This window comes from Syzygium oleosum, unplaced genomic scaffold (genome assembly GCF_021117445.2).
Source record: "Syzygium oleosum isolate NSW1041296 unplaced genomic scaffold, Sole_v2.1 Sole_v2.13, whole genome shotgun sequence".
In the NCBI taxonomy this organism is placed as follows: domain Eukaryota; kingdom Viridiplantae; phylum Streptophyta; class Magnoliopsida; order Myrtales; family Myrtaceae; genus Syzygium; species Syzygium oleosum.
Window position 1 is genome coordinate 3,456,441 of NW_026607497.1, and position 15,500 is coordinate 3,471,940.

Sequence of the window (15,500 nt, forward strand, 5' to 3'; positions counted from 1 at the left end):
AGCCAGAGTTTCTAGGGATCCTTAGATAAAAGAGGGTTTCTCTCCCGGTGTGAATTGTAAACCTTTCTAATTCTTCGTGTGCTTACTGCTAAGTTTGGTTTTCTATGTTATGATACTTCCTTGATACATTTCTTGTACAGGAGGTATGAACAAGCACTCTGCTTGAACAGAGTGGCGTGAGTGATCAAGCGTTCTCCTAAGGAAGAGCTCTGTTTTTCTTGCTTATTTTGGAACACAAGCGAACTAATCTTGTTGTTATGGGGGGAGAGTAGAAGCGGAACTCTATAACTTATCATGAACTCTCTTGGTCAAGATCCTTAACGTTCCACAGGTCATTTCATCATGATTTGTACGTAGGGATCAATCCAATCTTGCGTTTTTAACCATAAGCATCAGAGGGGAGTTTTCGGACTACAGATAAAACAGATCTACTATACAGAACATCGTTCGACATCGAGAAAAGCAAGTGAAGACTCGTGTCACAAAATTGATACCATCTTTCATTTTGTAGGGATTAGTCCACTCCTATCCCTGCTATCAATCTACAAATCATGATTATCTACAAACAAATTTCCTACAAAGAATGCAGATGAGCGCCAAGGCGCCATTTCTTTCAGTACTTGGTGGACAAGTCGGGCAGTTTAAATTCAACTCCACCATAGAAATCCATCTTCTCGTGTAGCTCCTTCGTCACTGGGAAAGTGATTGGTGAGATCCATGTCAACTGCTGGTTGTGAGCCCATGTGAATCACCTCAAGGGTGCGCGCGCTATGTCCTTGAGCTCCAAACGATCTCCCAGTAAGAATAGGCAGCATCTAGCAGAATTGGTTCGTGTCTCTTCTGCCGAATTTCGCCATGGCAACCACCTGAATAAAGGCCATGACAACGCATTTTCAGAAGAAAAACTACAAACACCTCCCTCGCCATGCGACAAAAGTATCAGCTTTAACTGGAAGAACTCGAGTTACCTCAATCAAATGAAACCCCATCAAGTTTCATCATCGGAGCTAGAACTATCTATTCGTCGTTCAGCAATTGCGGGGAAAAGTCGCTGGCGCAGATCAGGAGAGGCTGGTTGACGAGAATCCGACAAAGATCGCACCGTTGGACCCTCTTTCTTCTGTGTTTTTGCTGGCCCTTTTGGTGCATCTCTCACCTCCTTGCAAACCTTATCTAACATGATCAGAAAATCCCTAATGATCACAAAGAGCCTCAACCCCTCATCCTTCCCGGCATTTCCGTGGAAGTAGTCGCCTGTGTTTTTCACCAGAGCCATGATCCTCTTTTCTTCCTCCAGCAACCACGCCACATCAATCTCCGCATTCTGCACGAAACTTTTCAGTGTTTCGTTAAATCCACTTTCTTCCCCAGCACTTTTCATTTCTGAATTCAAGAAATTGCGGGTCTTCATTAAGAAATGCCCCAATCTGGCAACACCCCCTGTCAAGCTGTCTGCATCAATACTCGCCGCTTTTCTGACGCTCTTGAGTTCACCGCCCAAGCCTGAAACCACTTGAAGACCGAGGCTTTGGTAATACTCTTCTGAATCATGGGAGACATCCTCTAGGAGATCATCTGATTTCACGCTGGAGAGGCTTTGGCCTTCCCTAGCTGCACGAGCAGCTCTTACACCTTCCGATCTGATGATCTCCCGAACCACAAAATGCAGCAGCGTCGTCTTGCCATCGGTTCCTTTCACATCTGATAATTTCAAAAGTGTGTCCAGCTTAAATGCTTGAGCGCCACCTCGAAACGTTCCAGTGTTCATGCGATTGCCAGTCTTCAGGACGGCTTCAAGGAGCTTGAGAAATAACCGGCTGTTTCTGAGTTCCTTGCATGCAACCTTTCAAGAAAATATACACCTCATTAAGTAGCAAAGTATAATTGAGGCAGAAGATTTAAGGACACATCACAAATCACTGTCTAAGATTGGCATCAACAGAAGTGGTCCATGTGCAAACCGGAGTTCCCTCGTAAATTATGATTGAAATTGTGTACATGAAATGACTCAGAAAAGACTACTGATATTCTCCTTTAATTTATTTTCCCCAGGAACACGAACCTCTATCTGACTCCCTTGTTCTATGCCTATCCATTCATCAGATTGACATCAAACAGGGTGAGTGATAGCACCATGAACCACAGATGGACCCTTAGTTAAAGACAATAGGATAGAACGGTACAAATTGATGACAGGAAAGAGCCAAGAAGAGGCTTATCCAATGGACTGGCCGGGGTATAGCACTGACTGACTGGGGTTTAGCATCGATTGACCCTAAGGTGACACCTAGTAGAAGGAATACAAGCTGCAAAAGAGGCTGACTATTTTCCAAAATAGCGAGCTTGCACATATAAAAGCTATAGCACACAATCACATCTAGTCAAAGTGTAGATAATCACCTACTGATTAGCAGCAGTTTCGTCGAAAGGAGTAAAAAATGCAAAAGCACCGTATCGAAGAAATGCATCATTCTTTAACGGGGTCACTATCCACACATGGGTTTCGGGTAGTAATGTATAACATCTACTACAGGCATGCTTAGGAAAAACCTGTCCATTAGCACTAGCACAAAGAATGAACCTAATGTGCGAATCCCATAAAAGATTGGCGCTTGTTACTCCGGAAATTTTTTTATTAGATAGAGTATTACTTTCCTTGAGAACTGCAGCAAACTGGATAAAAAGGTCAGATTCAGATGTCTACTAATGTACCTCTAAGGTTGCAAAGGACTCCTTAGCTATGGAAACCTCCTCTTGAAGAGTACTCATGAAAAGCAACGCCTCCATACGTTTAAAAGCAAATGGAATGCCAACAAGAGCTTTCAGGAACCGATCAGCAGGACCAAGTTGGGAGAGTTCACCACTGTATAATCTGAGCTTCAGTTCTTCATCTGTTGTAGGAGCCATCTTCAACAAACTTTGAAGGAACTCGACTGGAAGCTCATTGCCTGGTCCAACGAAAGTTTAGGACATGATTTTAGTGCAAGCGATCCTAACACTCGAAATAAACTAGAACACATTAGTCAAATGATGCCCAAAAAGTAACAGGTCTGCCTGAACATTTTATTAAATTGGATCACTATCTAGTCTTGTGGCTCAGCTTTTTTGAGAAATGCCAATGCAGACATTAATCAAAAGGTTAGCAAAAATGCTGGATACATTTGCCATAACTTTTAATTCTTTTTTCTTTACCAAATCCAGGGCATACAAACATGATAGAACCGAAAGTTTCGAATCACTTCGACCAATTCAGGTATATCTCCAGGATTGTTCTCAATAACACAGGACAGCAAATCAACATTTACAGCTACTGAGAATTGAAGGGACTGCAAAGAAGGAGATCTAAGCAATTTAGCTAATCATGAGCAAGGAAAAAAGAAAACATAGACCTCCCATTCCAAGTCAAAGATGACTTTCTAAAGTAACCAACTTTGCGTTTGACAGGGAATATTAGTATCTGCGCCGTCATAGGCTTTTCTGATAGATCAGGAAAGATGTCAACCATCAAATTTACTCCTCAAGAGGAATAAATAAATGAATTGTGGCAATTGTTTCACAAAGTGATTAAACAGAAAAGAAACAAAAGGTGATAAACTGACAACGCTAAGACTTCTCGTGATCAAATCCATTCATTACTCTATGCTTACCAAGGGTATCATCATTTATCACTTGCGCATGAAGATAAACATGGTTTACAAGGATGACTATGGCAATGTGGCATATGAGCTTTTGAAAGTTAGCAAGAGAATGATCACCTTCATGGAGGGCATCACAGACTTCTTCAATTGTTACATTTAAGGCCCGCAAGAGAATGGATAAGTTCTGTGCTTTTTTAGGATCAATGATCATATTATACTGATTTGAAGGATCTTGTGAAGAAGACTCTTTCTTGAGTTCATTTTTGTTTTTCTCGGCTGGGGCATATCCAAACAAAGATTCAATCATCTCCTCATTGAACCTGTCCATTAGAGAAAAAATAGTCATCAGCAGCTCATAAACAATATGTACTCAAAAAAAAAAAAAAAACCCCATGATGGGATGGTGGGACACAAGATTCTGCACTTACTGGAATGACCCTGACTTAATCTGATGCCAAACCATTGATTGTTCAGGGTTTGCCAGGACCTTATCCCAGAAAAATGGCTTCAACTTGGCTTTTGGGGCATCAACTTCATGGTCTGATCCACCCGCATCAGATGTATTTGCACCAGGAGGAGAGGGTCGAGGTACTTTCAAACCTCCAGGAGGTAGAGGAGGCCGTGGTGGACCTGCACCACCCTTTGGAGGTGGTGGGGGTGGTGGACCTGGTTTGGCCCTTGGAGGTCCAGGAGGTGGAGGAGGTGGTCCAGGAGGTTTAGGACCTGCAGCCACAGCTGAAGGTCTTACAGCGGGAGGAGGAGGCGGTGACGGAGCAGCAGGAGGAAGGCCTGTCATTCCAGGAGGTTTAGGAGGAGCAGGTGGTTCTGGAGGGAGAGGATCTGCCCTGCCGGGAGGAGGCTTTAGAAAACCAACAGTAGAACCTGCCCTTCCAGGAGGCGGTTTCAATGGAGGCAGTGACAAGGAGTTTGGATTTAGATTTGCAGCATTCACATTGATTTCTACTGAAGAGGTCTTGCTTGAGAAGCTATTGAGCACACTGGATTCAACATTGTAGTTGCCGCTTAAAGATGATGGCTTCTCCTTACGGAATGTCTGTTGACCAGGCTTATCTTCGTTAATTGAACTTCCAAAAGCATAAGGCTTAATTGAAGAACCTGTGAAACATAGTTTTAAGAGGAAATGTGGTTATCACCAATGAACAAACAATTCAGGAGAAAAAGAAAACGAGATCCAGTTATTTTCTGTTACCAACGGAATAGTCGCTTAAGCTTAGGCTGAGGAGGGGCCTTTCGTCATTTCGGCCCACATGAGAGCCAGTCCTGCATACTCGTTGATAGCATAAAAATAGAAGTGCTACAAGAACTAATGTGACCGATGCCGTGATTACAACAGCAAGAACAACTGATTTTTTATTATTCCGTTTTGAGCCAGAATCTGGACTTGCTGATGTATTATGACTGGCTGGAGATGGTGAGGTCGGAGCATCAGAGCTGGGAGGAAAAAATGGTGGACTTGGCGACGCGCTAGACTCGGGAGCACCAGGAGATGGTGCTGGACTGGAGGCAGGAGATCCTGATTCAGGTGATGGGGCAGGTGCTGGAGTGTTGCTCTGGAGAGACTCGCTAGCCAAATACCTTCTAGAAGAGCCAAGCTTAGAACTCAAGGACCCAATATACTTGGTGTACCAGTTCTTGGAGCCAACATCTTTTCCAGAAACCGGGAACAGAAAGCTATGCTTTCTTAAACAAGCTACTAGCCTGTGCTTCACATGGGGATGGATATCAAAATATTGCTGGATCTTTTCTTTTGCAAATGATTTACATTCTAAAGCGAAATCGTTACTATTGCTGGATGCTCCTCGCAGTAGACATACATCAAGGTCTCTGACGATATCATTTAGTTGAATCAAGTGAGTCCTACAATTGATCAATAATTGCTCCACCTGCCATGTCAAGATCAAAATACTTGAGTTTCCATCTGTAAGGTTGAGCATAAGATGATGGAAATCAAGATCTAACTGAAGGCAGTCAATATAGGCCTACCTACACCAAATATATTTTCTGCCATCAAGTGCCGCCTGTTTTATAATATTCACTTTTTCAACCTCAAAGAAAGCCTTTACACTACGAACTAGAAATATCGATCTTGGATAGTTCAATCTAAAATCTGACATATCATGCAGCATAATTATTTCCCAGTGGACTTCAACACATTCTCATAACTCAGCAAGATATTTTGCCAAAGGATAAAAATCCGGTATTATCTTCATAAAAGAGAATAACTTATGCCCATTACTTCAAAATGTCTACTGAGTATGTAGCATACCAGGCACATTCGCATGAAATTTTATAGTAACCAGTTTCGACCAACAAATACCCAATGGACAATTATTACATTCTGTCTAGCATGAAACAAAGATGCAGCAGTTTGAAAGAGGTAGGAAACAGGCAGCTCCAAATAGAGGAAAGGGTTTGGAGCTGCCTGTCCCCTAATAGCAGCACACCCTTACTATGAAATCTAAGAGGCAGAGTACTAGTCAAGTCTCAAGTAAGTAAATAGAGCCATCTAAACTCTTGAAGATGCAAAACCAAGCGCATGTTGAATGCTTAGCGCAGTTATTTGACAGTGAAAATTAACAACTTAGTTTGGAGTTGGAGACTCAGCTGAAGTCATAACCTGATAACTGTACAACCACCGTGAACAATGAAAAAAAAGGTGCTAGTGATAACAGAACCTTAGCTACCATAACGGAAGCAACTTGCCAATCCCATAAGAACATGATCATTTTCTTCGAGACTAAGGATCAAGATTATGAAACTGATAGACATTGCAACTACCAATAGATAGCAATCAAGAGATATAATTCCATACCAAGTCTTCATCTATCTCCCCAGAAAGTGGATCTAACACTTCTCTTAGAGGCACTTCTTCTCCCATCCTTTCCCTTTCTTTCGAGCAATAGACCATAGAAGAGCAAAGCAGAGTCACCAAGACGATGAAGACTCCCATTTTTCTCAGACCCATTTTCCCCTGAATCATTCTTTTCGACATATGATGTCCTTCTCAGTTGCTCGATGGCTAAAACCACTCAGTACCTTTATAACTTCATCCCACAAATACCCAAGTTCCAATGCAAGCTTCACCCGTCGCAGCCTCTCCAACCCACCAAACTCTCGTATCAGCTGATCCCACGACCGAAAAATCTCCAACCAAGAAGCACACAGAATCAACCCCCAACAGAACCCAGGGAGCCTAATTTATCGGACAGTTAGACCGCAATCTCATTCCAACCAAACTAACAAACCCAAGAACTCCCGCTCCGCAAGGGGAAAAAGCATCGGATCGGATTACACCCAAACGAGGCGGACAAACGTTCCCGACGCACCGACGATCAGACAACAGGAGCTCTAGCAAGAATTACTTCCGACCCAAAAGTCCAGACGCCCCCAAGATTTCAAATTTGAACCGCACACGAATCGCTCCCTTCCGGGTAACTTCGGGTTTGACCGGATCTAATCAGAAAAGGGGTAGCCCACGAAAACGTCAGCTGTAAAATGCAGGAGCAACCCAAGAAGCTGTTGACCCCCGCCGTAAACGGGCGAAAAGCAGGGAGTTTTCCCACGGGAAAGGCTTCGTGCGAAAGCGCACGGACGAAGGGATATGGAGCTACAAATTCTACAAACTCTCGATGGCGACAATAGTAATATTCAATCCCGAGGAATGTATTGGGTGTTTTCGGACCGACAGAAACGCGTGATGGGCCTCGGTCGGTCCTGCAAGAATCCGCAGGAGAGGAAGGAACGAACGAACATGGCGACTGCGTCGTCCGGGGGTGGGCCGCCACGGGTCCGCGTCGGCCGACAGCGGCGGGCAGCGGACACGTGTCGGTTACCCTCGCTTTGAAAAAAATGGGGCAGCGCGGCCCGTGACTTTTCCACCCCCGTAACGGTCGGATGATTTTTTTTCCGTTAACCCGGTATCGTGTTTCTTTGTGCAACCTGAGGAACAACGGTAAATTGATTCTCATGTGTGCCCAAAATACGAAATTTTGTCCATTTGTACGGTCCCGAATCAGTACCGACATTTACCTCGAATTAATTTTCGTCTCGCAAAAAATCTCAAATCGAAACCTCTAGCCCAAATCAACTCTCTGTTCAAAATGCATATATGTCTAACCCAGGTAAGTTTTCCACGTCGGGCTCGTCATTCTCCGTGGTAAATACGTCTTATGGTCGTTTTCTAGGTGTGCTCATGTGTATGCATTTAATGGGATATTGGTTGGATGCTAACAGAGGATATGGAAGTGTTTGTTTAAGTGAGAATTTTCTGCGAATTAGTTTTCTGGACTTTTACATGTTTGGTCTGCTGAAAAAGACCAATCGATGTGAAAACCGTTTATGATCGAAGAAAATATGCATGCTTAAAGTTAAAATAAATGAATTCCCTAAATCGAAAAGGGGAAAACATTTTCCTTTTTCATAAAATTTTCCCTGAAACAAACACACCATCAATATGAGTCAGGGATATCGATTAGCTTTTTTTGTTAGATGGAAATTAGTATAGGAATAAATTTATCACGAGAATATATATATGAGATTTTGTTTGATGAAAACTAGTTTTGGGATTAAAGTGCCATAGAAATACCGGTTTGAGATTTTTAATGGAATTAAACGTTACTATCAATATCAGTATATAAACGGACAAATTATTTAATCAGGGATAAAAAAGTCAAAAACGATTTGCATAGGGACAATTTGAACTTTGACAAAAGCCGTCAAATGAGAATTCCTTCGTCCGCTGGTTCCCCCATTCTCCTTTGTTCCTTCGAGAATAAGATGATTTCTTCCGCAATCATCTGAGAGTTTTCTCACATCAATTTTTCCCAAAAAATATTGAAAAATTTAGGGGAAATGAAAAAAAAAATAGAGTTAATACTACGGAAAACCCAAAACCCCAAATTGGTACACCTTTGAAAATTTTACCAAAAACTAATTTTTTGACCATAAAAAATTTCAAACTGGTACATCTGTAATAATTTTACCCTAAACTAATTTTTTGATCATAAAAAATATAAAAAATAGCACATTTGTGACAAATTTACCTTCCGTTAGTTTTCGTTAAATTGGATTAATACTATAAAAAATCACAAACTGGTACATCTGTGACAAATGGAGGATAAAATCCCAAACTGGTATACTTGTCAACTGTTGCGTGTAATCCAATTCAGCAAAGTGAAGGTAAATTTTAACAGAAACAAATGGAGGTTAAATTTGTCACATGTATACCAGTTTGGGATAAATTTATTACACGTATACCAGTTTAGGATTTTTCGAAGTATTAATTCAGAAAAAAAAAGCATTCATGAAAATTATTTGACTGCAAAGCTAGAGCAACTAGCGAATTTATTGGCAAAATGCAAAAAATTAAAAAAAATTTAAAAAAATAAAAGGGTAAATGGAATTAAGTGGACTATTTAAAGCGGCCGAATATCTTAAGGACGAAGAATACAAGCACAAGGCCAGCCACATAAAGCCTCCCGTTCGTCCATTTGTTTATTCCATTGCGCGTAGCCTTTCACACACGAGATGTACAGAGCACGTTGACGGTCGTTGCGGGCTTTTCATTCAAACCACGCCGGCGGCCGGCGGCGAGGAATTTCTGCAGGACTCGACGGAAACCGAGACTACCCATTACTCTCCCGCAATCCCACATAAGCCGACGGCTCGGGGCAACGCGCGTCATAAGTCCTTATGATCGAATTGAGTCATAGTCGACACATGACATGATGTTGTTGCTCTCTATCACCGCGGTGAATCCACCTCGGGATCAATTTATGCGACTATTGGGATGAAACTGAGGTGATCATGTTGCCACGTACTTAGGTTCTCTAGTGAAATCTCAAGCTCGTTAGGATTTAGTGTACAATCACAAGGAAATAGAGAGCAAAAGCGAGAAAAAGAAATCGAGATAACAGGTTTTTATACTAATTCACTCTTAAATTAGGGCTACGTCTTAGGAGAGAATTCTGTTATAATCATTACATCGCATCTCTTTGTTACGTCCATCAATTATAAGAGAAATTCATGAGTCCAAGTTCAATCTATCAATAAAATATGAATCCAAAATTATAAAAGCCCTCTGGCTTCATGGGGCGCTGCCTCCTATGACCCCGCCGGGGCGGTTCCCGGTACTCCTGTGCCTCTCTGTCGCTGGAGAGTATGAACCACGTCCCAATAAAGCTAATGGTGTCTTTAATAGAGTTAGAATTGATATCTGATGTTTCATCTGTTTCCTGCTGTCTTCAATGTCTTAACCTTTTGGTGGGGACATGTCTTGATGAGCCTCAGCCTTTGGGTCTCAGACACTCCTCATCTCATAAAGAACAGGGCCTTCTGGATGCTGAGGATTTCAATGATTGCCTCCTCCGATGGTGAACGGGGCGCTTCTCTTGCTTCCTTTCTTTTTTCTCTTTAAATGATTCATGTACTTCAGAGGCTGAAAATTTGCAGAACATTAACCAAAGCCGATGCCTATCTTGCTTTGCCGAGCCATTTTCCATAAAAAGAAGGATGGTTTCGGAATTGTCTTCGTAAAGGGAGATTTCGTGGGAACATGATCAGTCACGCCGAAAGATTCTTTTCACACGCCTTCGCCCCGGCGATGCGGTCGTTTGATTTCCATGTGTGGTTTTGCTCTCACATCAAGAGGAATCGGCATCTCTGATAGGTGGTTTCGTGCCGAATCCGGTGATATATTATGTGAACCCACCAAAGAAAGTAACGTTTCTGCAGACATGATATGAAGCGTTAAGTCCTAGCCTCACACAGAGACAGATCAGCCGTGGTAGTTTCTAATAAAGAACAAGCACCGAGCTAGAGAATCGAAATCAAGAAGAAGAAGCAAGCTTCTGATTTTGCCCAGTCCACCGCCAAATATATTGCTAAGTTCAGCGCGGGACTGGAAATGAAGCGGTAACTATGAACTGCATGCAAAAGTTACACCTCAACTGCTAGAATGTTGAATTGCGAAGCCAGTTGAGGACTTGTAAAGGCCGCTAGAAGCTGCGCGCGCGCGTCCTTCCCGGTCCTCTCGCATTAGCGGAAAGGTTCTTTCTCAATTCTTCATATCGAGACGCACAGAATCTGCACAAATGGCCAGATGGCATCTTGCGTGCCTAGCCTGCCTGCCATAACTTCTTCTGACCAAATGGAAAGAGAGGCGATAAGGAAAAGGAAATATTCCCGCTAGCTTTACAGCCCGCCAAATATTCCTGTTGGAACTTCTTTTTCTTCTTTCCCAATATAAAAGGCAAGAATTCTTCCCAGTTGCCCCCCAAAGAAAAGCCTGCTCAAACATCTAAGCTAAGCTCTGTGAGATGAGCACTTGCAGGCAGCTCGATATTAAAACCGACGATCATGCCCCCAAAAAGTGGTCGGTATTGTTGAACGAGGAAGTATTCAAGCAGTTCTACAGCCAGGGTGGTTCGGTGGTCCACAAGGTTTTCGGCGACGGGTCGCTGTTTAGCCCCTTTTTGTTCGGGAAGTTCTTTGATCCGTCTGATGCTTTCCCTCTGTGGGAGTTCGATTCAGATGTGTTGTTGTCCAAGTTTCGCAGCTGCGGCCAGAGCACTGTCGACTGGTTTCAGACCGATAATGATTACGTGTTGAAATCGGAAATTCCAGGTAAGTTTTGAGCTTTTCTTATGCTGTCCTTGTAGGTTAAAGCGTAAGAACTAAGCAGAAGAAACAGAACTTATCACGATCATTCGGTTAGGAGACTATAGAACACCTCTATTTCACCGGAAACTTATCTGCAGTCCCGGTCCTTTAAGTACATGAATATGATCCATAGCGTACCATGAAAGAGTGAGCATATATTACAAGAGTTGGCCATAAATTGAGACTGTCTATTTGTTTCAGAATATTGTTACTATAGTACGGTTGGTTTCGTGACAATAACCATATGCTTAAAGCAGCTTTAGGGGAAAACAGTGCTCAGATTTATACCGATAATGGAAAGGTGGTGGAAATTAGTGGGCAATGGAATCCACAGAGAGAGTCCAAGACAAAGGATTGGAGGTGTGGACACTGGTGGGAACATGGATACGTGCGGAGGCTTGAGCTGCCAGATGATGCAGATTGGAAAAAAATAGAGGCAAAGTTGAGTAGTGAGAAGTACCTAGAAATCAGAATCCCGAAAGCCAATTCGCATTCTGACACCTTGCCGGGAAAGAGCGGGGCAGCGGATGTATCTGAACCGATGTAAGTACTAATTAATGTGTACCGCCTCTGTAACAAAGCATTAAATCTGACTAAAATCGCATCGCATAACATGGATTATGATCTTACTAACCGTCCCATAATGGGTGTTGCCTTAAGGTCCTATTGATGCATATTTTTTTGAGGTTTGACCTTGTTCACTAACATTATTGTCATCTCAATTCAGTCTATGAGTGTATAGACTAAAAACCAACAAATAATGCAGGATGTAGTGCTGGAAATGGGCAGGGGAAGAGCAAGAAATGATGGCTATTACTAGTAGAACTATGCTAAAGGATCCATCATTAAGCAACTGGTTTTGCAATATCAGAGAGAGAGAGAGAGAGAGAGAGAGAGAGAGAGAGAGAGAGAGAGAGAGAGAGAGAGAGAGGGAGGGGGGAAGTACAATATTTGTGAACGAGCCAATGGTTTAAGGAATCCATGTGCAGTGTCCAACGCAGAATGTTAATCAATCAACATGGTATCTGCTATCTTATAAAGATTGCAGGTTCTTTCTTAAAAAATACACGTACCAACACTAAGCAACCAAACGAGCAATACTAGGTTCATTCAGAACTCAGAAAGATACAAGAGCATTTAGATAGGCTCGAACCAACACACATACCCTCAGAACTGTAGCTTTGCCATGTACAATCAGACAGGGTTTTGTTGTGCTAAACTGTGTCTGAGTGACAAAGGTAAAGCACCTAAACCAAAATGGACTTACGGGTACAAATAATTCTACATGTGCGCTTGTTAGCACATATATATACTAAATTTTTATGTCAATATTATGAAACGGGGATGTCGGCAGATGGTAGAGAGCTCGCTTAGCATGCCAGAGGATCGATAGCCCGCATCTCCACATTGTAAACAGTTCTTTTCCTTTCCCCAATGCTTTTGTGTACCGATGAGGTGAATTTCGGCTCCATTATTTCTTTTCCCTGTTCCAATTTACCCGAGACTTCTTTTTTCTTCTGCTGGAATCTGTAGAGAGTTTGCCATGTAGTGATATATGGGGTGATTTTTGTTGCCGTTTGCAACAAAGGGTACAATATACTGAAACAATTTAATGGATGCATCGCAACCATAGGCCGATCCTAATTCATCTACGCTGCAGCTAACATTTAGAGCAAGAAAAGCAGCTCTATGAACACGTGGTACTAGTTATACAGCCATAACTCATATATGTCAATTTAAGGCAAGTTTTAATCGCCTCCATTGACGAAATGATGTGGCTTCGCAAAACAATATACAGTGAAAATGAACAATGGAATAAAAATGATATTTCTCCACCCAATTAGGGCTAGTTTTCCCCCTTGAAGTAATGACCAAATCTCTATCAGATCCACAATTGCCTCATATTTAGGCCATTCTATCCATAACCTCCTGAAGAATGATACTGGTGTCTTGGTAACAAGATTGCGTCTCCGGCAAGTCCTCCTTCTTCACAGCATCTTCAAGCTGCCAAATCAAATGCAAATGAACATTGCTAGACCATAAAGATGGTGCGCTGTAATAAACCGTTTTTCAAAAAAACCAAAGCAGGTCTTCTTCGTTGGCTGCTTCCGCTGATATTGCAGAGTTTAATGCACAAACGCAAATTAAAGAAGGTGATGCTTATACTAAAAGTTTAAATCAGACAAGTAAATATACATATTCTGATTCAGAAGACTCTAAAGAGATTCAATTATGCCAACTGTACTCCTGCGCTTGAAAACACCAGATGACCATTTCATTTCCATTATCTAAGGCAATTTTTTAAAACTTTTTATGAGCGATTTTGAACGAGCAAAATTGATCTGATTGTCACTTTGTGAACCACATTTAATTACCCTTACCATCTCAAATTTGTCAAACAATCTGTTGGCCAAATCAGTGAGGGGCTGCTTCTCAGAAGCAGAAGCAGCAGAGATCACTTTATCAAAGTCATAGTACATGAAAGTCCCCTTGAGCCTCAAATACTTCCTGACATAATTCCACGCATCTTTCCCAATCAAATCTCCCAAAGCTAGCAAATCAAACGCATACTTCCTTAGCCTGTACATGCTTCCTTTCACTTTTATGTCCGCAATGTAAATTCCTTTCTTCACGAAAGACCTTGTCCCTGTCTTCTCATTTGTAATCTCTGTAAGTCCATGCGACAGGATAAGAAATTGAGAACGTATTTCTGGATAAGCTACTTAGTTTTGAGCGAAGTGCTAGAATGACAACGATACATCCTGCATTTTTTCATAAAATGACTATGATCCTCGGGCCCTAAGAAGTTTAAGAATATGTTAACAACACCTGAATGAAGGCGTGTCAATTTCTTTCACTCTTTAGTGCCCCAAAACTAATGCAGCGTGCATTTAGTTTGATCCGTCACATTATACTTTCCTTTCGAATATGTATCTAGACATCAACATTATGAAGACGAAAAAGCAAGCTCACTCTGATAAGATCTAAAAAAACAAGTCCATCTTAAGTCCAACTGGTTCCGACAGGTGAATGGTCCGTCCTAGTTCCAAGATATACAGTTATTTTACAAATGAAGGTTGTCATCAGTAATTACCCCAGATTGAAGACTGCCAAAAGCAACTAGCCTAAATTTCATGCCAAAGAAGAGACATCGAAAATCAGTTACAGAACCAGAGCTGCTAAGACAGAGATCCGGCGAAAAAGTAAATGATTACTATTGTAGACGGGAGGCACGGGGATGGGGCTGGTGAGCCAATAGCCATTGTCCTCGGCGAGAGCGAATCCATTGCCGAAGCTCCCGATAAGGGCCACTGAAGCGAGGCCGAGAGCTGTTCTACGAGAAGCTTGCAGTGTCAAATGTTGTTCTCGAAGGTTGCCCGAAGTAAGGCCCAGATGTTCGTTCACCGCCGATCTCTTCCGAGCGGCTTGACGGTTTGGGAGGGTCGGGACCGGCGGCGAAGGCAGGGTCTTCGAGAGGCCGTTTAAGTTTGCGAGACGCTCCATTGTTGTGGTGGGAGCGAAGGAGGAGGAAGGGACTGAAGTGGAAGTGAAGAAGTGAGACGAGGTTGTGTTTTTTGGATTTCGGTTATATCCGTTTGAAAAGAGCGCGGCTCGTTCGTGGCCACCGGAATGATATCCTTGCAACGAGGGCTGTTTGGTCATTTCCTGCCACCGAAAAAAGGAAATGGCTAGAAGAAGCTCTTATTTGGTTTGGTAGGGTTTGTTAGTCTGTGGCTTTCTATAGAACACTGGTTTAGAAATTAGATAAACACATGTTACCAATTTCAATGCATTGACTTTCCTTAGAAATTAGATACATTGCTATAAATCGATAATTGCCAGTTTGAATCTTGATCAACGCAAGAAAAAAATTGGTCCTTTTCAAGCTAGATCCACAAATGGAAATTCCACTTAAATAACCATATATGAATGAACACATATCTGATACACGCTTTGATAAATTAGTCTCGATTCCTACAATCTCCGAATAGAGATGATAATAGGTTGGAGGGCCTGTCCAGTTGCTCCAAAGAATGAGATTGACACCGAGTATAGGCAATTTCATTATTGGGGTAAGTCCGCTCGCCATGGATATCGACAAAATCCATTTTAGATCTCGGGTTTGGACAAGGGTGCGAAGAGATCGATTAAATGACAAGTAGTCTCCCTTTTTCCGTCTCT

At 42.2% G+C, this 15,500-nt stretch overlaps 3 protein-coding genes across 4 annotated transcripts; 1 reads left to right on the plus strand and 2 right to left on the minus strand.

The window, feature by feature from the left end:
• Positions 1-479: 479 nt before the first annotated feature.
• On the minus strand, positions 480-7,396 carry LOC115674941 (formin-like protein 5). Its single transcript, XM_030597464.2, has 7 exons — positions 6,472-7,396; positions 4,849-5,542; positions 4,067-4,754; positions 3,756-3,958; positions 2,713-2,948; positions 969-1,843; positions 480-866 (listed from the first exon to the last, which is right to left on the minus strand). The coding sequence occupies exons 1-6, from the start codon at positions 6,649-6,651 to the stop codon at positions 989-991; spliced, it is 2,856 nt and encodes a 951-aa protein (XP_030453324.1). The 5' UTR covers positions 6,652-7,396; the 3' UTR covers positions 480-866; positions 969-988.
• Positions 7,397-9,861: 2,465 nt separating this feature from the next.
• LOC115675092 (21.7 kDa class VI heat shock protein) lies at positions 9,862-11,930 on the plus strand. 2 transcript variants are annotated; one of them, XM_030597709.2, is made up of 2 exons: positions 9,862-11,282; positions 11,573-11,930. In XM_030597709.2, the coding sequence occupies exons 1-2, from the start codon at positions 10,976-10,978 to the stop codon at positions 11,863-11,865; spliced, it is 600 nt and encodes a 199-aa protein (XP_030453569.1). In that variant the 5' UTR covers positions 9,862-10,975; the 3' UTR covers positions 11,866-11,930. The 2 variants fall into 2 exon arrangements, with proteins under 2 accessions (XP_030453569.1, XP_030453570.1); XM_030597710.2 differs by having other exon boundaries at positions 9,884-11,282; positions 11,576-11,930.
• A 467-nt stretch (positions 11,931-12,397) lies between these two features.
• Positions 12,398-14,895, minus strand: LOC115675091 (photosynthetic NDH subunit of lumenal location 3, chloroplastic). The gene is made up of 3 exons (XM_030597708.2): positions 14,534-14,895; positions 13,700-13,986; positions 12,398-13,322 (listed from the first exon to the last, which is right to left on the minus strand). Exons 1-3 carry the CDS (start codon positions 14,820-14,822, stop codon positions 13,224-13,226), a joined length of 675 nt encoding a protein of 224 aa, XP_030453568.1. The 5' UTR covers positions 14,823-14,895; the 3' UTR covers positions 12,398-13,223.
• Between the last annotated feature and the right edge of the window lie 605 nt (positions 14,896-15,500).

Excerpts from the sequence above, each read along its gene's own strand:
- LOC115674941 (XM_030597464.2), bottom strand. The coding sequence starts at position 6,651 with ATGTCGAAAAGAATGATTCAGGGGAAAATGGGTCTGAGAAAAATGGGA. Across the intron at positions 4,755-4,848 it reads CTTAAGCGACTATTCCGTTG|GTTCTTCAATTAAGCCTTAT; the intron begins GTAACAGAAAAT and ends TATGTTTCACAG. Across the intron at positions 2,949-3,755 it reads CTGTGATGCCCTCCATGAAG|GCAATGAGCTTCCAGTCGAG; the intron begins GTGATCATTCTC and ends TCGTTGGACCAG.
- LOC115675092 (XM_030597709.2), top strand. The coding sequence starts at position 10,976 with ATGAGCACTTGCAGGCAGCTCGATATTAAAACCGACGATCATGCCCCC. Across the intron at positions 11,283-11,572 it reads GTTGAAATCGGAAATTCCAG|CAGCTTTAGGGGAAAACAGT; the intron begins GTAAGTTTTGAG and ends ATATGCTTAAAG.
- LOC115675091 (XM_030597708.2), bottom strand. The coding sequence starts at position 14,822 with ATGGAGCGTCTCGCAAACTTAAACGGCCTCTCGAAGACCCTGCCTTCG. Across the intron at positions 13,987-14,533 it reads CGTGCCTCCCGTCTACAATA|AGATTACAAATGAGAAGACA; the intron begins GTAATCATTTAC and ends ATGGACTTACAG. Across the intron at positions 13,323-13,699 it reads TGTTTGACAAATTTGAGATG|CTTGAAGATGCTGTGAAGAA; the intron begins GTAAGGGTAATT and ends TTGATTTGGCAG.